Source organism: Dendronephthya gigantea, unplaced genomic scaffold, assembly GCF_004324835.1.
Source record: "Dendronephthya gigantea isolate DGI-Jeju-01 unplaced genomic scaffold, DenGig_1.0 000034F, whole genome shotgun sequence".
Taxonomy (NCBI): Eukaryota; Metazoa; Cnidaria; class Anthozoa; order Malacalcyonacea; family Nephtheidae; genus Dendronephthya; species Dendronephthya gigantea.
This window is the reverse complement of record NW_021163044.1, coordinates 1,328,345-1,350,366: the sequence shown is the minus strand read 5'-3', so window position 1 is coordinate 1,350,366 and position 22,022 is coordinate 1,328,345. Positions and strand designations below refer to the sequence as shown.

The 22,022-nt window shown below is 38.2% G+C and overlaps 5 protein-coding genes across 6 annotated transcripts; 2 read left to right on the top strand and 3 right to left on the bottom strand.

Moving 5' to 3' along the window:
• Positions 1–731: 731 nt before the first annotated feature.
• On the bottom strand, positions 732–2,866 carry LOC114525357 (coiled-coil alpha-helical rod protein 1-like). Its single transcript, XM_028546620.1, has 5 exons — positions 2,759–2,866; positions 2,246–2,491; positions 1,670–1,924; positions 1,079–1,318; positions 732–983 (listed from the first exon to the last, which is right to left on the bottom strand). Exons 1-5 carry the CDS (start codon positions 2,864–2,866, stop codon positions 732–734), a joined length of 1,101 nt encoding a protein of 366 aa, XP_028402421.1.
• A 215-nt stretch (positions 2,867–3,081) lies between these two features.
• On the bottom strand, positions 3,082–5,186 carry LOC114525442 (lysM and putative peptidoglycan-binding domain-containing protein 2-like). Its single transcript, XM_028546796.1, has 3 exons — positions 4,902–5,186; positions 3,840–4,213; positions 3,082–3,622 (listed from the first exon to the last, which is right to left on the bottom strand). Exons 1-3 carry the CDS (start codon positions 5,079–5,081, stop codon positions 3,445–3,447), a joined length of 732 nt encoding a protein of 243 aa, XP_028402597.1. The 5' UTR covers positions 5,082–5,186; the 3' UTR covers positions 3,082–3,444.
• A 587-nt stretch (positions 5,187–5,773) lies between these two features.
• Positions 5,774–11,766, top strand: LOC114525471. Its single transcript, XM_028546834.1, has 10 exons — positions 5,774–6,919; positions 7,233–7,373; positions 7,516–7,711; positions 7,837–7,918; positions 8,127–8,298; positions 8,712–8,850; positions 9,096–9,267; positions 9,476–9,764; positions 9,950–10,754; positions 10,991–11,766. The coding sequence occupies exons 1-10, from the start codon at positions 6,152–6,154 to the stop codon at positions 11,323–11,325; spliced, it is 3,099 nt and encodes a 1,032-aa protein (XP_028402635.1). The 5' UTR covers positions 5,774–6,151; the 3' UTR covers positions 11,326–11,766.
• A 1,844-nt stretch (positions 11,767–13,610) lies between these two features.
• On the bottom strand, positions 13,611–21,846 carry LOC114525311 (glycine amidinotransferase, mitochondrial-like). 2 transcript variants are annotated; one of them, XM_028546567.1, is made up of 8 exons: positions 21,773–21,846; positions 20,968–21,035; positions 19,954–20,215; positions 19,527–19,748; positions 19,019–19,156; positions 18,595–18,927; positions 18,272–18,417; positions 13,611–13,719 (listed from the first exon to the last, which is right to left on the bottom strand). In XM_028546567.1, the coding sequence occupies exons 1-7, from the start codon at positions 21,833–21,835 to the stop codon at positions 18,286–18,288; spliced, it is 1,218 nt and encodes a 405-aa protein (XP_028402368.1). In that variant the 5' UTR covers positions 21,836–21,846; the 3' UTR covers positions 13,611–13,719; positions 18,272–18,285. The 2 variants fall into 2 exon arrangements, with proteins under 2 accessions (XP_028402368.1, XP_028402367.1); XM_028546566.1 differs by lacking the exon at positions 13,611–13,719 and having other exon boundaries at positions 18,203–18,417.
• On the top strand, positions 16,599–17,992 carry LOC114525313 (guanidinoacetate N-methyltransferase-like). Its single transcript, XM_028546569.1, has 3 exons — positions 16,599–16,939; positions 17,191–17,331; positions 17,594–17,992. The coding sequence occupies exons 1-3, from the start codon at positions 16,603–16,605 to the stop codon at positions 17,812–17,814; spliced, it is 699 nt and encodes a 232-aa protein (XP_028402370.1). The 5' UTR covers positions 16,599–16,602; the 3' UTR covers positions 17,815–17,992.
• Positions 21,847–22,022: the final 176 nt, after the last annotated feature.

Here is a 22,022-nt window from a genome sequence, read left to right as displayed (position 1 = left end):
GTATTTAATAATGTTGGGAAAATATTTATGCATATAGTCCAGCGCGTATATAAAGATCAATGAAACAATTAAATATCGATCGGTTCATCCAGTCATCCAGATATTTCCACATACTTTTAACTCCAAAGTAGACAGAGAGTTCAAGTGTTTTATATTCACATATACAAGAAATCGTTTTCTCCAAGCTTATATTTACAAAAATTCCATGAATTTAAAATCTCTGATTTGAATTTATATTTTCCCGTGCATCTTGAACTCAAATTGTTCTCCAATGATAGATAGCTTGCGTCCTTTTTCCTGCCGTTTGAACTCAGTTAAATCACCAGCCATGGAAAGCCTACGGCCTTTCTCTGCACGATTGAAGTCTGTCATATCTCCAGAACTACAAAGAGATAATTTTTAGTAAAAGCTGATTTGAAAATACCAGAACATACAGAGAATATTTGCGCGTGTTCATACTAGTTAGCTTCACTGCAGAACGGCGAATCAATAGCGGGCTAGTGAAAGAGATTCTTACTTTCTTCTAACGTTTACCATTGAAGTGATACCACCGCGGTGTCGAATGTCACTGAGGACATTCTGTCGTGCTTTGAGAAAATTTACCAGTTTTGCGTTTTGTTTTAAATTTTCTTTCTAGTGAATGGAGTTAATATAGATCAGAATACTTAACAAGTGGGAAGGGTCAACATACACTAGTACCGTGCACTGGATTCAAGGCTCTGTTTATCAGCTCATGACCCCACCTGCACATGGCCACAGGTATCCAAAAGCTGTTTCTGGACATTCAAGAGCATTTCGATCGTCTCCTGCCTTTCAATATCTTCGTCCTGACTCTTACTCTCCGACATACGGCGAGCACGCTCTGCATTCGCTTGACGGTCCGCCATTTTACTTGAAGCTGTACGAACAAGTTCCTCTTGCATCCGAGCTTTGTTCTCTTTTGTCTTGTCGATATCCATGACTTTCTGAACCTGTTTATCCCTCTGTTTGTGTAAGCAAAAAAGCGTATTCAACAATGGCTCTTCCTGGCACGAGCCAGCACACGTGCCAGACGCGTTTCCTCGAAAACAAATCTCACCTTCAGTCTGGAGAATAATCCCAATAACTGTTCCTGGACATTGACTAAAAGATCACGTGAGCTATCACTCAACATGTCGCGCATGCGCTCATCAAACTCCGCAATCCTTTGCTGTTGTTCTTTACTGGAAAGGTCCTTCGCCGAAGAGACGGCTGATTTCCGGCGGATATCTTGCAGCAATTTTTCTTTGTTTTCTTCGCTTTTTCTCTGAGTTGCAACGTCCTTATTCTCTTTTGTTTTCTTAATATAAACATAATTACATAAGCCACTGGAATCAGCGTGTTTTTTACGCACTTTGTGTCAGTTATCATAAGTGTCCTTGTGAAAGAAATTGTGGGTGTGTCTAGCTTGATGACTTCATGTTTACATTTTACAGAGTGTGTGGCTGAAGCAATTTAAAAACTAAAGAGACTGAGTATTAGTCTGACAAATGTTCGTTCGCCCTTGTAATGTAAAGGAAGGTCTGATTATCCGGCTCTTTTGAATGCACCAAGTACTCAAAAAACGTAGTCCGTTCATTACAAGTATCAACCGGCGATATACGATCGACGACTTACTTAACGCTTGATCCAGTCAGTCTGAGACACTTACTGTGGCAACTTTAAACGCGTTCTTGAGGTCATTTTGAACTCTCGTTAAATTCTCGCTTGCTTCAGCAATATCAGCCTCATTCTCGCCTTCCCCTCGCATCATCTTGTCCAGCTCTTCCAATTTCCGTTTCCTCTCCTTCTCGACTTCCTTATCGACGACTTTCTGCGCAGACCTTCGCAACAGCTCAGCGTGCATGATTTCCTTTGCATCTTCGACCTTCTGACGAGATTGCTCATTTTCCACTTGATATTTTGACTGGAGATAAAGCAGGTAAAATTTATATAAAATCTCGTATAAAGCACATACCTAGCTTTGGTTACATTCAAAATAGAACACGCAATAAGTTCAATCAGCGTTTGGCTCTTAACTATGGCTCCGTTTTCTAGGACGTTTTTAATAGAATGTTTAAAGACTTTTTGACTGGGTAAATTTTTTAAACAAGACTGTTTGAAAGCGATGCAAAAACTATGAAAAGTTCTCAAAGTCAGTCAAAGATTCTCCATGGAGATCCGTGGAAATCCCGAGAATTTCTAAGTTGAACAATATGGCAATATGCACCATGCTTACTCAACTTACGTCATGAAAAGCAAACAAATGTAACAGTTCTTCATTAACAACTTTTTTCGCCTCAGATGTCATTTTAGAATCTTCATCATCACCGTCATCAGTTAGCTGTTCCATTCTCCTCTTCCGCTCAGCTTCCAGCTCTTCGCGCATGGCAAGTAATGTCTCGCTGGGCGTGGAACGAGCTAGGTTTGGCGTTACCACGACATACTCCTTTTTTCCACCGTAAATCCCCTCACTTTTTAATCTTGCAACGTCCTGGCAGATTGGAAAAAAAATGAAAAACCAAGGAATTAAAATAATGTCATGCAGTCAAAAGCAGGGCAATGGCAGGTTTGTCTCAGAAATCTTTCCCGATTTAACAGTGATTTTGTCTTCCAATACTTCCGAAGTCTTGAACAAAACAGTCATCCATAAATACATACATAAAAATAGGTTAAATTTAACTAAAATTAAATCCAGGTATAGCGGGTATTCCGGCTCTGAACAACCGGGTCCCTAGGTCATACTTCTTCTTTCACTTACTTTGTGATGTCCAAAGTGGCGTTGCAGAGCATCTTGCATTGTCTTTAGTTGCCCTTTTATTTCTTCCGTATCGATATCACTATCATCGTCATCCTCAACCCTCTCCATCTTTCGTATATTTGATTCTTTCTTCAAAGTTATCAAAACCGAGGAGCACGCGCGCGCTCTATATGCTAATTATGACGTCACCGTAATGAAAAGATGGGTAAGCACTCCACCTAATAGCGCGCATTCAACACAAACGCGCAAATTAATACCACATAGGAGATGTCAACACACTGCGCAAATTATTTCAAGTGTAAATATATATTGCGAGACTTACGTAATAAACATAGAATTTTTATTCAATGTACAACATTGCATATATATAGCCAATCAGTCAAGTATTTATATTATACTACCATGTTTCAATATGCTATGATTATTCACATGAAAAAACTAATGAGAAACTATGAATTGACATGAGTTAAAAGGTTTACAATTGAAAGGTGCAGCTGATATTTTCTCTGCTGAATGCCATTTTCTACAGAGACAGAGTAAGCTCTCTTATGCATGCAAAAATTACTGGCCACATTTACTGAATTTTTCATCCACAAAGGCAGGCAACAGACAAGCCAATGAGGTGGATGTCTACCAATTGTATTTCAATCATTTCCCCAATCATTTTATCCAAATATTCAACCCTTTCATAGTTCAAATAAATCGTCATGAGAACCACTATCACTTTGTGATGAATTCTTAGTCCTTAACACACGGTTGCTTTTCAACCGAACATGATTGCTGTCCTTTTGACTGTGTCGTTTTGATCTTTCTTTTTCGTGGTTTGCTTCTAGGTTGTTGATCAATGCAGGTACGCTACTTGATCTGAATAAAGAAACAAAAAACTTTAGCGTTCAGTTATATATCTACGTACAGTATGTTTAAAAGTAATGAAAAGCTAGGATACACATAGGTATGTACATAGAAATTATTCTTTGAAGGATAGCTAGATATTAGATTCATTATTTTTTGCTCCAAAGGAGTGGTTTCAGAGATAAAAGTAATCTGGAAATCTCTTGAAATAAAGAATTGCCAGAAGTACCTTTGTTTCTTTGCCTTTTGTATTGAAGCTTTCATATCACCATCAAACTTTTTTAAGAATGAGTTCAATGAATCATCTTCATTTTTTGACATGGCTCTCTTTGTCCTTGAGCTCTCAGCTTGTGAATGTCCTTCTACATCAATACTTATATCCCCATGGTGAACCTCATGTACCCCAGAGTCCACACTTTCTTCGCTGTCACATTCATGTGGCCCTTGTAGTTTTTTATCCATGGATATACTTTGACCATCATCACAAGATGTGGCCTCTGTTAAGCCATCACCAAAAGTCAACTTGACTGGTATGTTTAAAGTTTTCAAAATGTGAATATTATCATTAGTCCATAGTTTGTTCACTCTCCTGATCTGCTCTACCTGAAAACAGATGCAGCATAATATAAAATTATATCATTCACTTTTTGAGTGAACTGAGGTAGAATATGATATCTTTCCTACAGCATACAAGGTGCTTGCATGCTTCAACGAACATAATTTGTAATAAAGTAGGCAATCTGTAATTGAAAGTCTGGTAATTTCCCCTGAAATTATCTGTCAGCCCTTTAATGATCCATTAATAAGAGGCATTTTTATTGTATCCTACAGTGAGATTTATGTGAATTACATCAGCCTGGACTTCCTTATTTTACTTGAAAAGCTCCTTAATCAGTTTTAACGAAACTATCAATGCGTGTCTCCTGCTGCAACAAATAACTTTCGATTACTCAGTGAGTTTGATTGATTTAAGATGATTTTACTTTTCTGTAAAAATCAACAGTCTCTTGATATAAATTTACAATGCAGTACTTAACACTCTTTAGTTGAACATTTTGTCATGAAAAAATCACAAATAATTTAAGAATTTTTTGTCGATTATAATTAGAAAGAAGCCTTTGTAAAATTTATAAAATTTAAATATCTTTTATGACTTTATATGTATGCTACATTCACTGTGACTAAAGAAGGCGAGAGATCAGATCAAAGATTCCCAACACAAACCACTATACTTACTAAAAATACAAATATTCGACAATACAAATTTTGTTAAAATACACAGTGTACCTACCGTAACACCGTATTTTATCGCTAATCCTTGTAAGGTATCAGACTGATCAAGACTATGAACAGCAAGCTTGTAATCGGCTGAACTCTCTGGCTGTCTTGTCGCACCATAACAAGTCCGTGGACCTTTCCGACTTTTCGATAGCGAACTGGTCTCTTTTATGCTTCTACGTTCAGGTTCCATTGGTTTGATGTGACAGTTGCTTCGATAAATTCATGCCGATGGAAAAACTTGTCTCAAAGCGTACCGTTGTTGTTCATGTTTATTTTTTTCGATTACTATGATGTGACTGGGGTAAAAGAACTGGGATTTTAGTTCGTATGGTGCGAAGTAACCTAGGGTAAATTGATCTCTGTAAAACACCCCCGAGGTAAACAAGTTCCGACCATTGCGACGCGCGCCGTAGCATTTTAATTCTGCGCAATTCTTGAAAAACATTTTGAAAAACAGTTTTCGTTTTTTTTACTACAAATTATAAATTATTTTTAGTGCATTTTTACCTACAATTTTTCATCGTCTTTTGTCATTGTCAATGACCCAGGATTATTCCGTCTTAAAATCGTAGTTTATATTTTATTTATTTCAAAGTGAAATTCAACTCAGTTTGAAGAAAAGAGACGGATATTTTTTTCATGTTTTTCTTTGTGAGATTTGCAAATGATTGCATTGCAGGTGCTTTGGAGGCTTTTGTTTACAATGCTTGTAAAGTGTATTATTATTAAATAGATGAAACGGCTGCATATGTGATAAAATTTTTCAAAGATTGAGAAGGACTTTTTGAAAAACACACATAAAAATACTTTCAGGGTATCAAATTTACTATTTCCGCAAAATTCAAGCGCGCAAGAAGCGGAGAAAAATGAATAATAATAAACAAAACATCATTGACAGCCCTGTGACAGGAAGTACTACCGTAGATTTCAAAGGTTAATTATGCCTGACAGTTTGTTTCTAAAAGTTTAACGCTGGCATCGTGTTGATATATGATCGAAAGAGAAGGAAGAAAAGTTCATAATTGCTTGTGTGGGATAATGAAACGCTGTCTTATATATGCGAATTGCGGGGAAATAATTAATGGAGGGCCAGTCCGGGCAGATGTTTTACTACACACATAATAGCATTATAATCATACGTCGCTAATATATACTTCATCATAATCTGGATAATATATCTTTGAAAGAAAGAGGAACACTGACTTGTCTATCGCTAGTGCGCGGGACTTATTACAAGACTGTTTTTAATCTCACACTGAAATGATTGTTGTTACATTGTCACTCATTTTGTTGCTTTTGAAAGACATTGGATATGTTACTTATACATTTGACAGGCATGAACTGAACAATGGGGAAAGTGTAACTCCGTTATCAGAAGCGGATTTAAAGCTTTTCCATCATTCAGGCAAACTCGGAGAACAAGGGAAGATATTACATGGAGAAATTGATGAACTTGATTATTTCCCCAATGGAAAGGATTTTTATGAAAACTTTGTCCGCAAACGGAGGCCCCTCATCATCCGCGGTGCTTGCAAGCAATGGCCAGCATTTGAATACTGGAAAAATGAAACGTATATGAGATCGAAATATGGTGATGTGCTATTTGAGGTAGATTTCACCAAACGATATGAACGCAAGCCTCCAATAAAGAAAACTATAACACTGAATGAGTTTTTTGATATTTATAAGACCCAAGAGGTGTATCTTGATAGTGCATTTCCTCAAAGTAATTTAACGAAGGATATTGCAGTTCCATTCTGTTTACAATGTGAAGAGATAATGACGAAAATTAGTAGCATCCATTTGCTGTACAGTAATGGTGGAACAAGTTATGTATTACATCAGGATGGCTATGAAAATATTCTGACAGTTTTGTCTGGAAAAAAGGTTCTGTTGATTGCAAATACATCATACAGCGCAAGACTTCATGCAGACGAGTATATCACGGTTCCAGGGCTGTCTCCTATTGATCCTGAGAATGTGGACCTCGTCAAATATCCGGGTGTGGCTGGTGTAGCTTTTCATGAGGTGATGTATCTATAGCTGTTGTAGGTGATGTACCTAGCTGTTGTAGGTGATGTATCTATAGCTGTTGTAGGTGATGTACCTAGCTGTTGTAGGTGATGTATCTAGCTGTTGTAGGTGATGTATCTAGCTGTTGTAGGTGATGTATCTAGCTGTTGTAGGTGATGTACATTAATTAATAAGCCTATCGTACATCAATTAAGCATGTCCAACAATTCCTTAATCCTGACCTGCTTTACAGTTTACACCGTCATCACCTATCAATCTTGTACATTGATTCCATTAAGTCATTGGTGTGCCCTTTGGTTGTTTTTAGGTTACTCTTGAAGCTGGCGATGCTCTTTACAACCCACAGTTATGGTGGCATCAAGTTAGGTCATATGATTCTCCCAATATTGGAATCAGCTTATGGTTTTCACAATTTTCAACAGAATGCAGTAACTCATCTGAAGAGTTTGTAAGTATATGCTAGTTCACATATATCCCTTGTTTGTATATCATTACAGCACTGACTCCTCAATCATCCCCAACCTTCCCCATGAAATTTCAGGATAGAAAAACATAGTTTCCTATAAAATTATTATCAACAATTAATGTAGAAAATGGAGGAGGTTGTTAGGCATGCTGAATTATTTGAGGAGTGCGTAAAAGAGTATCCAGAGACTATCGCATGCAGGAATCAAAATCAGCCACTGGGAAGATATTATTGGCCAGATGAAAGCAAATGGGATATGCCATCGTTAGAAAAATATAAAATGGGAGTAAAGAAACTAAAGATGCTATCAGGTTATGAAAGTAAGTACAAAGTTGATAAAATATTGTGAGTGCAAGTTGAGTGCGTTGCATTACAGGTTTGATCAATCATTCCTGAAAAGCTGTCCCTTGTGAAAGAAATTTATATACTGGGTATCATTTTATAGTTCCTCTCTTGGGATTTGGAACTGGTTTCCTAACAGATGAAGCAAAGGTATCTACGCTGACGGCATTAAAGTCTGGATACAGGCAAGTGTTACAATTGATAAAACAGACAAGTCATAGTTCATTCAGGCTCAAGATGTTCATCTTCTTACAGTCCATTGGCAATTTGATATCTAAATTACAGTGGAATTTACGTTTTAAAATATTAGGGAATTCCACGACAAACTCGCTATGCTCAGTCTTTGTTCAAGATAAATGTCGTTGCTCTAATCCTAATATTTTGTTCTGTTAGGTTATTTGATACAGCTGTAGCTTACAAGAATGAAGAAGCAATTGGAGAAGCAATAGAAATTAGTGGTATACCTAGAGAGGAAATCATAATTGTGGATAAGATACATCCTAAAGATTTTCATAAAGCTGGTGCTACCATACAGTCGGTTGAACAATCTCTTGAAAAACTTAGGGTAATTAAATTCAAGCATTCAATAGCTCTGGTTTTACACACTCTCTAATATGGAATATGAAACGCTTTAAGATTAATAACTCTGTAATGTGGTCATCTCTCTAATATGATCACCATTCTCTAAAATGATTTGTGTTTCAAACACAGACATCTCTCCGGACAGCACCATATCTTTTTAATAGGGACTCCTCGTTAATATGGTCACCTCCCTAATAGGGTCACCTCTTCAATATAGACACCTCTCTAATACGGACACCTCTCTAATACGGAACACCTACCTAACATAGACACCTCTCTAATATGCACACCTCTCTAATATAGTCACCTCCTTAATACAGACATAGTGCGGGCACCACCCAATACACTCACCTCTAAGACGCAAATAACTCTCAGTACACATACCTTACTCTACAGGTGAGCTACATTGATGTGATGTTACTCCACGCAATGGAATGTGAGGAAGATGGCCGTTTGTCTTGCAACGGGGCAGCAGAATCATCTACTAGAACATGGGAAGATGCGTGGTTTGAACTGGAGAATGCTGTTGATCAAGGTGAAATATGAATAATTTTGAGTCAAAGTTTATGAAACTGTTGGTTTTAGATCTTGTAATTATGTTCAGTTATAAGAACTATAGCTCTGACATAAATTTGAGAGCGAGATAAAGTATATTTTAAGATATACATTAAGCTGTTTCAACGGAGAAATGGATTTTTATTTGACAACTGGTCCCAGTCCATTCCCGCCATTTAAGATCACTCGGGTACAATATCGAAAGTGATGAATCGTTTCCTGCAGGTAAAGTGCGGAGTATTGGAGTTAGTAATTTTGAAGTGAGTGATCTTTTGCGACTATTGGAGATCTCTCGTCACAAACCATCCGTAGTACAAAACCTGTTTGACCCGTTTATACAAGACATTGAAACGAGGCAGTTTTGCCAAGATCATGGCATTGCATACATGGGATATAGGTACGTGGTGTTACAGTAAATATTCTTTACACTTCTTAAGATCAGTGAAGAAGATGTAACGCGTTTCTTCGTTACTTTACACTTGATATTTTTTATAAAATGTATAATACTCTGCTTTGTAAAATAAATTACTCTGAATGACTGAATTCAACAACCGTTATGATGGTTTTGTGATCCGTTTTCCGTGATCCGATTTCCGTATCTTTAGCACTCTAGGCCGCTCCTGGTCAGACATTGGTCTGCCATACAACCCAGTGTTGGAGAACCAAGTGTTATCCAGCATCGCCGCACGTTACGACGCCTCAGTTGCGCAGGTCGTGATACGTTGGGCCTTGTGGGAAAATGTGATCGTGGTACCACGTTCAAGCAATGCCAAACACATCGCGTTGAACTTTGCTGCGCAGTACGTGCCTCTAAACGCCGATGATGTCAGCACGATACGTGACTTACAAGGACAGATCGATGAAGATGAGCTAACTGAAGCTATTGAGAAATCTGTAAGTTGTTTTGGGGACTTAGGAGCCGGGATTATGATAAAAGTTAAGAGTATAGAACAGTGAATATTTGGTGAGGTTGAAGAGTAGAATTGGAAATGTGGGGGGCTAAGATTTGTGTTAAAGATTGAGTTCACAGATTGCATTTTGCTCTTCCAGTTTTAAGACTTGTATTCAATGATTTTTAGCAATCCCAAGACAAGACCAAGGCTGCTGCAAAGGCAGAGATCATTGACAACCCGTCTGTTGTGGTAGAACGTGCTGTCGACCTTGAAAATGATGTTGCTATATATTTCGGTTCGGACGATCACTGGATGTACGCTTTAGATGGGAATAATGGTTCCCTACTTTGGAAACATCAAACTGCTGACGAGACTGGCTCGGTTTGTTTGGTAAACGGGTCAGTGGTATACTGTGGAGCGGATGACGAATACATGAGAGCATTTCATGCAACTAATGGTTCCCTTATATGGAAATTTCGCGTCGGTGGTCCTATTACCTCGTCGGTCAGATTAAGCGACTCTGGAAATTTGTACTTCGGTTGCCTTGACAGCCACATGTATTGCGTCAGCTCCTCTGGTGACTTGATTTGGCAAGCAGATATTGGGTTTCCTGTGTGGGCCACGCCCGCTTTGGCGTCTGGAGGAAAACTTGTATTTACCGGAGGGCTCGCTGAAAAGCCTGGCACGGGTCTGGTTTACGCGCTTGATGGGGAGACTGGAAAGACTGTCTGGTCATCTTTGATTGGTGGAATCTTCGCCTCTGCGGCTATCGACGAAAAACGTAATATAGTCGTGTTTTGTACCGTCCAAGCAACATGCCATGGGATACGTTTGGATAATGGAGAGCAATTGTGGCAAATAGAAGTACAGTCGGAGGTATACTCGTCCCCTTCTATCCATAGAGCATCTGGAATCATGTATGTCGCTTGTCTTGAAGGAACACTGTACAGCATTAACATTGAGAGCGGTCGTATACAATGGAAAAAGTCTGGTGAGTAGAATTAAACAACAGAGCATCTCCTCTCGCGCCATTTTATCCCCAGACCCTTGAGGACATAAAAGCTCACGATCAGGCAGTATATATGAGATCTCTATATAGAACCTGAACATTCGTTCTCTCATACTGTAGAATACCTGGTTAATTACTCCGCCTACTTTATTCCCTTTTCTTTCTCCCCGTTTCTTGACGAATTGACGATAAGCGAGCATCTTTATTATATATCTTAGTGTTCATCCCAGAAGTTCGATCATCACCGCTGGTCTTGGACGACGGGCGCATGTTTCTTGCAACAGGAGGTGGTATGGTACTTCATATGAACTCTGATAACGGTGATATCATTTGGTCCAAAAATATCGATGAATCAGAAATATTCTCCTCGCCGAGGCTGGCTACAAACGGTTTGCTATACGTGGGTTCAATCCGGGGGGAAATGGTCGCATTACGTGCCACAACGGGGGAGGTCGAATGGAGTTTCAAGACGGAAGGAGCCGTGGTTGCTACTGTGAGAATCAGCGGCAACGATGTTGTCTACAACGCGCCCAGGCAACAGTTCAACGAATAAAAATATTGAATTCTAAAAACTTTACCTAATATATTTTAGTCTAGAATACGCTCCCATACTAGTTCACGATGCCTTTACAAGATCCTTAGAATCAAAATATACCTTCAACAAGAACGAGATACGACAAGAAATTCTTATGTTTTTCGACAAAAAGATGATGTCCATGATTATCTTTGACTATAGCTTCTTTAAGTATCGAATCTAGCATGGCAATTGCCTGAAATATACAAGAAAAAATCCCGATTCGACCTACAAGGGCTTTCGTCAATACTTCTGAACTATATAAATATATATTTGATGACAATGCAAATATTTGAAATGGATATTGCTACTATCTGTTTTAAAAAAGTAATTCTGTATTCACAGTTTGCTCTATAAAATTTTTTGGTGCATGTTTCAGGAAAAAAATAATTGATGCTTACATCTAGATGTATACGAAATATGAAATACAAGTTTATCGTATCTGTGTCAGTATATATCGTATTTTCTGTAACGTTAAGTGTTACTAATTGCCCGCCGTTCATGTATTCCGTCTGCATTGTTTAATGCTGCCCCCTGCTACGAAAATCTCTAGTGTTTACAATGAAACGATGAAGTGTCCTCTTCATGTATAATTGCAATAATTTTCAAGCATCACTAGGGAAAGTTGTGCATGCTAGCACGTACATTGATGATTGATGTTTGCCCTAAGAACCTCATTTAATATTTAATTGCTTTGAACCTCCGATACCTATATATATATAGACTGGTCTTTGTGAGATTACCTCCTTGAAACAGCCTTGGAATTGATGCGAATCAGTTTGGCTGTTATCATAAACTAGTTCCATAAATGAATGCTAATATTTTCAAAGCTTATGCAGCCCCATAAGAATGAAGTTTAATACTTTTTGTCTTTCTTAAACGATGAAAAACACGATGATCAGTGAGTCGCCAAGCCTTCCCGACAGAGGGAAGGAACTGGGCACCTCCTGCAAAGCTATGAAGTTACCAGAAATACTCAGAAAGAAATCTCACTCCAGCTTGTCAGCATATTTTGCATCTTTTAAATGGATTTTATAACAAAGATAAGGTTTCTTCTCAGGAGAATGTTCTTAGTTGCATATCCCCAAACATGACCACACCCAATCCCAAGAAGTGAACAAATATACATTCCGAGGTTATCCAAGGAATTATCGTTAACTTAAAGTAAGGTGGTAGAAAATATATCAACCCTATAAATATTTTCTATGTGATAGATCTCATACCTACTTTATTGTGAAATCATTAGGTAGAAAGGACAGAAAGTAGCTCAAGAATTTGTACAAGAATGTTCCATTATTAACAATCACACAGTACATACTTGAGATATATATTTTGATGCTATCACATGAGAGAGTGCCTCACATAAGATAACGAGTTAATTTTTTTCACTTTAGAGTAAAGAATTTAAGCAAATGATGTAAACAATCTTTTTTTCTATGAATATTAAAATATAGTTATCAGTATTCGTATAAGCACGTCTTTGATATACGTATGCATATGTAGTCTGTTGTTTTGGTGGAAACTAGGTGCCCATAGAGAGGCCTTTAAACCTTTGTTTCTACCACTCTCACTTAGATCAATATCATTTGATGTTCAACGGAAAAAACACTCACACCTTAAGTTTGAGCTGTTTGTTATAACGGCGGTGCTTGGATATAATTACATCATTATGATAATCAAAACTTAAATTGTGATACGGGCTAATTTCATTGAAATTATATTGTTTCTATACTTGGAGCTCATTGTATTGCTGAAACAGTTTCACAACAATGTCTGGATCTCACGAATACTCCTGGGCTACATTCCCTCTGTATGCTCTGATTGTTGTCATTGCTTTAGTTGGGAACTCCTTAGTGATTTATGTTCTGCTCATTCGACGGAAAAAGTTCCTGAATCAACCGTACATGGTCTTTATCCTGAACCTGGCGATTGTGGACTTTTTGACTGCTATCTTTTTGATATTCAGGTAAGACGTTATAGGTACGCGATATTTGTGCATGTTTCGCATAAACTGCACCGACGTTATGTACCATTCATACCTAGATCTAGACCTGCGCTTTGTGACTTATATAATGATTATAAAGATTCTAGCCGAAAGACTTATATGGTGATTTATAGGGAAATTGAGTTGCATGGCTTTGGTGATTTACCAGAAAAATACCTATATATAATACAGACCCACGGTAGTTCCATCCATCGCACAGCTAATTCTTAAGCGTGTTAACAACTACGAGGCTATATATAGGCCTACCTTTGAACTTTGAGGTTTTCGTAGAGTACAAAGGCACTTCGATGCTGCTGTGCTCAATAAATGATTACCACATTTCACGAAAGTCTATATTTTCTCACCAAAGCTCTCTCCCGTTGTTTACACTGAAAAACAATCAAGTTCATAGCCTAAGCTCATAGAATTTAGTTTTAGGGCGTTTAGTAACCGAGCATGCAAAACAACAGCTAAAAACAACTGAATTGAGTAGTTAACTATACTTAGTATTAATGTTGTTCACTAAGTGTATACTCTAAACAGTTAGGTCTAAATTACCTCATAAACGACTCATCAATTTCGTAAACAACTATCATGCAGTATAAAACTTTAATTACAAAATTAAGGGCCTGTTTACATGGAGCGAGTTATCTTGGCTAGGCGAGGTAAAAAGCGCATCACATCAAAGGCTTAACCTGATTAGTCTTTCATTATATGCAGTTTTCACCTCGCCTGACGCCTAGCCAGTATAACTCGCTCCATGTAAACATGCCGTAAAACTATACAGCCTAATTTTTCTGTTCTATAGAGTCTGTACCTATCGAGTCTGAATACAAACCGTTCTCGTATGGCCGCATGTCTTTTTTAAATAATACAAGTTAAGCTGGATAGATAATAAAATATATAACTCTTTAAAACGTGCGTATTTTATTTTAGCCGTTTCCTCTATCTTCCGCCAATACCGACCTACAGTTACACAGCTGCCGAAGCATTCTGTCAAATGATATGGTCGGGAAGACTCGCCTTTGACATGGGTTACATTTCTGCATATACATGCGTCGCGTTAACTGTGGAACGTTGGTGCGCTGTGGTAAAACCAACTACATATCTTTCAGTGAAATCAAAACACGCAGTTCATACGATTATTTTTGTATGGTTTTGGGGTTTTGCTGTCAATCTCGGTGTTGCCTTTCGTGTGAAATACAATGCAGATGAAAAGCGATGCCAGTGGACGAGCATACCGCAAGTGAACGAGGAAGTCACTTGGATTTCTCTAACCGTGCAAACTCTAATACCTTTTACCGCAATTGTTGTGTTGTATATTCATATTTACTGCACACTGAAGAAGCTGCCTCGGTTAAACTCGAATCGGGATGTTCAACTTCGCAGAATAACGGTGGTGGCCTGGTTAGCATGTTCCGCGCTGATCATCGGATGGATGCCAGGACGTGTCACTTTCACCTTAACTAAGTATGGTGTTCTCAGTCCGGACGGGATCGTTCATTTTACCTGCGTCATGATAACTTTCCTGAATAGCTGTTTCAATCCTTTCCTTTATGGGATATACAGTCCAGCATTTCGTGCAGAATACAAAGAAGTTTTTCATTATTTCTATCGCAAAACAGCCGACGTCATCAGTCGTGGTCTTAGTTCCGTGAAGCCTGCTCATGACGATGGCCAAGCTAACCCCCCTGCAGGTAAATTAGGATCTAACCAAGACAACGCATCCACTAATAATCCAGAAAACCAGCAAGGTTTTTCTCGGAACAAGGAGACAGGCGATCCTTGTATAGAACAAGGCTGCTCAGTTTCTGTTTTGCCAGAAAACAGACAAGATTTCTCAATACCCTTCGCCTTGAAGAAAGTCAGCCATCATGACCAAGGCAAGTCTCGAACTGTGATACCAGATCAAAACCACGCCCTTTCTCAGAACCAAGAACCCTGTCTAAAGCAAGGAAACTCACTATCTGTAAATCCAGAAAGCAGCGAAGATCTCTCAATCACATTGAAAAAAACGAGTAGTGGCGTTGGTAAAAGCAAGTCTTTCTCTGTAAGAGCAGAAGATAACCAAGGCTTTTCGCACAGCCAAGAGCCGGAGCCTTGCACAGAGCGACGCAACTCACGTTCTGCAGAGCCAGAAAACAGCCAAGACCTCTCAATCACGTTGAAGACAAGCAGTGACGTGGACGAAAGCAAGCCTTTCTCGATAAAACCAGAAGATAACCAAGGTTTTTCGCACAATCAAGAAATGGAATCCTGCTTTGGAAAACGCGATTCGCTTTCTGTAGAGCCGGAGAGCAGGCAAGACCTCTCATGCTCAATGACTATGAAGACAATGAGAAGTGACGATGACAAAAGCAAACCTCTCTCTGTAGAACGAGAAAACGAAGAAATTAAGAAAAACTGTGAAACAGATGAAAGAACCCAATATCAGAATACTCGCTTTTAACTGTAGTTTAATAATAGTAGTTGACTTGTAGACAACAGCAAAAAGACATTTATTTCCAATATTCTGTGTTATTGTGTAAAGCTGATAGGTTTCCACTAGCGATCTGCGATATTTTTCGTGCAAAGCGAATTCAGTTTTCTTCCATTTTGAGAGACGCAAAATATGAATGCATCTATATGTGTCTGTTACGCCTGATTTATCCAATTTTAGGAAGTCCAGCTGTCACCATCCATGCAAAACTGCTCGAGATGTTTTGTCCACTGTTCAGTTTTTCTTGGCTTGACATTTTCTCGAATCCATGCTCCGAGATCTGAGTAATATTCCTCGTTTAACACTGAAACATTACTGCCTATTATCTCCTTCCTTTTTTATACACTTACTTGTATAACAAGAGTGCATTTCCACAGAGAATCTCCAGGGTGCTTACGCTAATAGGCAATCGCGTTTTTTATACTAAGGGCTGCTTTTCACTGCCATGAAAACAGAAAGAGACCTTTTTCAAACATTGTGCATCTTTACCGTTCGAGCATTAAATTTACGGGACATGAAAGAATGACAAAGAGCCATCAAAACAAAGCTAGGAATTATTAAAAAATACCAAGATTTGCTTTCTTTTGAAGGAAAACAAACCAGGGACCTCAAATTGTCAGGTGAATAATTTATTAAACGATATTATTATTCTAAAATAATTCGATATTATTTGTTCTTCGAATGTAGTGATATATAAAAATTTCTCTCTCTGTGCACCAACCTCTCACTGGCCTCTCCTTATTTGGTGTTGTTGCTGGATTTTTGCATAATTTCCGCAGTCAACCGAAAAAAAATGGCGGCCGAATGCGAGAAAGCAGTGTACGAAAAAGGAGAAGATTATAAAAATATTTGGGATAAGGCGGAGACAAAACACACGGACACGCACTTGGAAATCATGGGTAAACCAGTCATGGAGAGCTGGGAGACGCCATATATGAACAAGCTGGCAGAAATAGCGACTTCAAATAGTGGGCGAGTTTTGGAAGTAGGATTTGGCATGGCTATCTCGGCAACAGCAATACAGAAATTTGATATTAAAGAGCATGTTATTATTGAATGCAACGGAGAAGTGTATAAGAAATTGGAAAAGTTTGCAGACGGAGCTGTACCGAAAGTAACGCCAATGAAAGGTAAACGCTAACTGGGAGATATTGATGCTTGTGGGCCGTGGGGTGTATATTAAATATATTCATGCTCTTTTTACCCGCAGGAACAATAGCGTACAAAAGAAATCAGTCGGGCATAAGACGAATAATCGAATATATAAATATTGTCTTAAATAGTTAAATATTAACTTGGTAAAGTTTTCCAAGGAGTAGGTAAACCATAGCAGAGGTAATGTGACAATGTGTGTGTTGAGAAAACATTGTTCAACTTTTAGGACTGTGGGAAGATGTTGTGTCAAAGTTAGAGGATGAAAGCTATGATGGTATCTTATACGATACATATCCTTTGTCTGAAGAAACTTGGCACACCCATCAATTTCCTTTTATTAGAGAAGCATACCGATTATTGAGACCAGGTTAGTACAACTATAAGGCCCTAATTACATAATAAGGATGTTGTTTGTGCAGTGATCAGTGATGTATACGGTTGTCATATTACCAAATGAATACGAGTGCTAATTGTATGAATATGCTTGATTTCACATCTGGGTAAGAATTGTATATTACAAATTGTAGTATTCATTAGTATATATGCCTTGATGGCCACCCCTATTATTGCACTTGTCTTCAGGTTCTTATCTTATTGAAATAAAACAGGATTGTGTTATTAATCCGTAGGTGGCATTTTGACCTACTGCAATTTAACATCATGGGGTGAGTATATGAAAGGAACATATAGCAACATTACGAAGATGTTTCAGGAAACCCAAATACCAAAACTGCTTGAAGTTGGTTTCAAGCGGGAAAACATTTCGACGGAAACTTTGAAGATTTCTCCTCCGAACGAGTGCAGGTATTATAGTCATGGAGAAATGATTGCACCCCGTGTTATAAAGTAGACTGAAAGACATTTAGACATTGTTGTGATGTGTGAATAATGATATTGTTTGTGTATATCTACAAACCTCTAACTGTTTAGCAATTTGGTTATCTCTTATAGTTTGAAGAATCAGTTTTGTAATGATGATCTCTTCTTTATGGTTGTTTTTAACTTTAAATTATTTCAATAAATTTCTTACTAACATAATTATGACTTGTATTTTGTGTTCCCTTCTGAAAAAATCTTGAATTAAATTGATCAGTTGCACAATTCGGATCCCTGTCAGATGAGTCTAGGTCGGGTCAGACCCCCCCCTCCTCCCACCACTTGGCACAAATTCCCCCATTATTTCAATCAAGTCATTATATATATATCATAGAAAATTGTTTTATTTAAAAATTGGCCTACTGTAAGAGTCAGCTAGACAATAAAAAACTTGGTATGTAAAAATGGATGCATCATAAAACTCAACTAACCAGTTTTTGTGCAATCAAATGTTGAAATAAGATTCTAACGTTCCTTGTCTTCTCACATCTGTCGTCCAGCAATGAAATCCTCCGCCCAAAGACATGGCATAGGAAATATCCACCAAGATGCATTCAATACCCAGATCTTCAAACATCTAAAATAAATTTATGAATCATGGCTATAAGCATGCTAAAACCAGCTACTGTAGGATAAGTGCAGGTATATGTTGAGAAAGTGCCAAACTTGTCATGTAAAAGGGAAAATAGTGAAAATTGAAATACAGGCCTGCAAGTGTTGAAATCCCTAAAAATCTCACCAGAATCTGACTCACCTTTTGTGTTGGATATTCATATTTTGAAACCACCACTCTCTTTGGATCCAACATAAGAACATTCATGGACAACCATTTTGAAGACATCCACAATGGATGATCATCAGAGATGAGTGGTGTTGGTGGTTTAACCACGTGCCATCCCGCCTTGTGGAACATGTCTATTTGGTGACAAGGACGGTCGGGGTTAGATAGGACTAAACCGGGTCCAATGATGTTAAACGTGGCGTCGATATGCATGGGATTGGGGTCACCAAAGGATATGGTATGAACTCTGTATCCCCTAGTTTCCAAATGTCTTCTCATCCACTCAATACCAAAACTGTTTGTCACCTAAATATTTTAAGTTTTCATCACTTTTTTTTCGCCAATGCAGACTGTATTCTGCGCAGTAAAGTTGCTTTGAAAATTAACCAAATAGTACCTGGCTGCGTTGAACAAAAATATCTGTTCCGCATCTCATGAAGTCCGCTGCGTCGAAGCAAATATCGTGTTCAGTTGTGACGAACTTGCCTTCGGCCGCCAACTTGTGACGATCCTCGACCGAGTTTATCGGGTAGTCCTAAAACGTTTAAAACGCAGAATTTGCAAAGATATGGTGGCTGTGGCCATTCTCTGATTGTCAAGTTCATTTTAGCGATATTTACTATTTACGGAGTTTGTTTTGGAAAACGCTTTGGGAAACGCCTTGAAACATTCCTTACTTCCCGTTCATCGGCCAATCAGGATGGCTCATTGAACAAATTTAAATTTGATAGGTCAATAAAATGACCAATACGAATTGCGAAAGTTGTTTCGGTCAGAAAGAAAAGGTCAGAGGGGAATAAGACGTTTTTCAATGAGTTTTCTAAAATGTCAGTTGATCAACTGATAAATTGTTCAATGTTATTTGGAACTGACGCTCCCGTAAAATTGACATATGAACTGATAACCTTATCATACAAAGCATCGTCCATTAATGCTTTCGGAGCGACTGTCCACGTGGCCCCAGCATGAAAATATTCCTTCATGAGATCTCTATAAGCTCTGTATTCAAAAAATCTTGAGCGCCAACACATTGGAGCTTCAATGATCTCTTCACCAACGACCAGAAGAATATCACGAGGCATCGCTGCGTACATCCCCGTTGAAGTGAAATCTGGTGTTCTAAACTCCTAAAGCAAGAAAATCTTACACATAGTTTTAAGTCTGAGGTGTAACGGTTTTGCTCCTGCAAAGAAAACAGGCCCAACGGTGCTGAAAATGACACAAAAACGAAAAAAAATGCAAATAATCTTGTAATGACTGAAAATGTAAATAAATTTGCTGATTGGTAACAAAAGAAATTCCTCCACATTTAGTTAAAAATATTTTTTGTACCTCGCCATGATCCATTACACTTGGTCGACGGACGGTCACTCCTTCCTGCTCCAAAATGTTGCAAAATTCATCGATTTGCTCCACTGCTCTCGAGACATGATCACGTGGGAACGGCTTACCGCCATGTTGTTGGTAGAAGGGCCAATATTTCTGATGAGTATTCGACTTCACTTCAATGGTGAATGGTGGAACATAAGCGTTCTCTGGTCTGCCAACAATCACCTCCTCCAATGGATCCCATTCGTTATGAGAACAGACTGGACTGCAAGGGAATTACTATCAATCGATTGCTGAGATAACTGAGATATACGTAAATCGATAAATCTTTATATTATAGGACCTGTCTTTGAAATATTTTAGCTTTTTTATACATGTACTTGTTCATGTCCATATAGAATCTAAGCGATCCGCCAACGCGACGCGATTTTTACGAATTTTGGAGTCTTCAAAACCAACTCATTTTCACCTTGTTATGATATTCTTGATAATTACTGAATGATACGTTCTTTGGACATGTTTGTGGCCAAAACCTCTCAAAGTTTCCTTCCAGAATTTGATTTACTTGCTTCAAAAAACTGAAAGCTCACGGCGTTGCGTTAATGAATCACGTCCGGTGTGTGTGAGCCTTTATACTACATACGTGCACGTACACGCACACAATGACGTTTGTAGCTAAATGCATTGGCTTAAAATAGAATTTTAGAAATCCGTCAGAAAGAACTCGCCCCTGACGCACGTGCAAACCTCTAAATCTAAAAGTCTTAGGGGCTGTTACACTTGAACTTTTTGCTTTGATCAGTGTACGATTTTCTACTTTTGATACTGTGAGCGAGTGAATGAAAAACTAATGCTCTGACGCCGAGGACGGTTGTATAAAAACGTAGTTAACTTTTAACTATAGTTAGTGTCTTTTAGTGACAGAATTGAGCAATCAGTGTCGTGTATTTCTGAGTCAACTACGATTTAACTACGCAAATAGTTAAGAGGTTTATACAACCGAGGTTTAATCAATACCTTTTGCTTAACTTCGAGCTCCTCTGAAGAGAACTTGTTGTATTCAAGCTCAAGAATGATAGCGCTCGCTGTCCAAAAAAAGAACCAATTAAATAACATTTTAATTGAAAAAACAAAAAAAGGGCTTTTCAAACGTTAAATTTACGGGACACGAAAGAATGACAAAGAGACATTAAAACAAAGTATTAAAATTAAGAATTCTTAAAAGCGACATGCTTCCTAGCAGGTTCCTAGTTATCATCTAGCGCAATTGCTGTCAAAACAACTTCAAAAGCAAGGATCTAAAGCCCTAATTCCACGGGCTAAATTTTCAAGCGAAATGCGAAATATTTTGCCTGCTTCTTTTAAATTGTGAGCAATGAAGCCGAATTAATTTATTCAAGTGGTCGAAATTCAAAAGAAACAGGCGAAATATTTCGCATTTCGCCGAGAAAAAGCGCCCGTGGAATTAGACCCTAGAGCAATCAAATTTCAAAAATTTTCTCACTCGCCGACTCGTGAACGTGCTCCCCCCAAATCTTGAACATATCCCTAATCCAGTAATCCTACACCCCTGTATCATATATTAAGTTCTTGCTTAGTGCTCCAAATATCTAGGTGTATATGCGTAGCCGATAATTATATGAAAGGCGTATATAAATTTTATGTATATCTAAGATAAAGTAACCTTTAAAGGATCAGTTTGCGATGCATTGAATGTCTCTTTGAGAGAAGACAAAGTGAATTTTTATTGCCAATGTGCTGACAGCACAGATAGGTTTTATAACACATGAGATGTTCGTATTTCATTTAAATAAATGCATACCTTTTTTATAATGGCTGGTTCTCTCCCCCTGCAACCACCACGAAAAATACGCGCAAACAACATCGTTTTTGGGATATTTTCGGCACAATTTTCAAATGACTAAACCACTTAAACTTGATAAACAATCGTCTCGACCAAACTTGTTAATAATCAACCAGGCTTAAAAACCGGGTGGGAACTGGGTAGAACTTCATGGAATCATGGTCACGTGATCATTGTATCTTCGAAACAATGACACACTATAAAACAT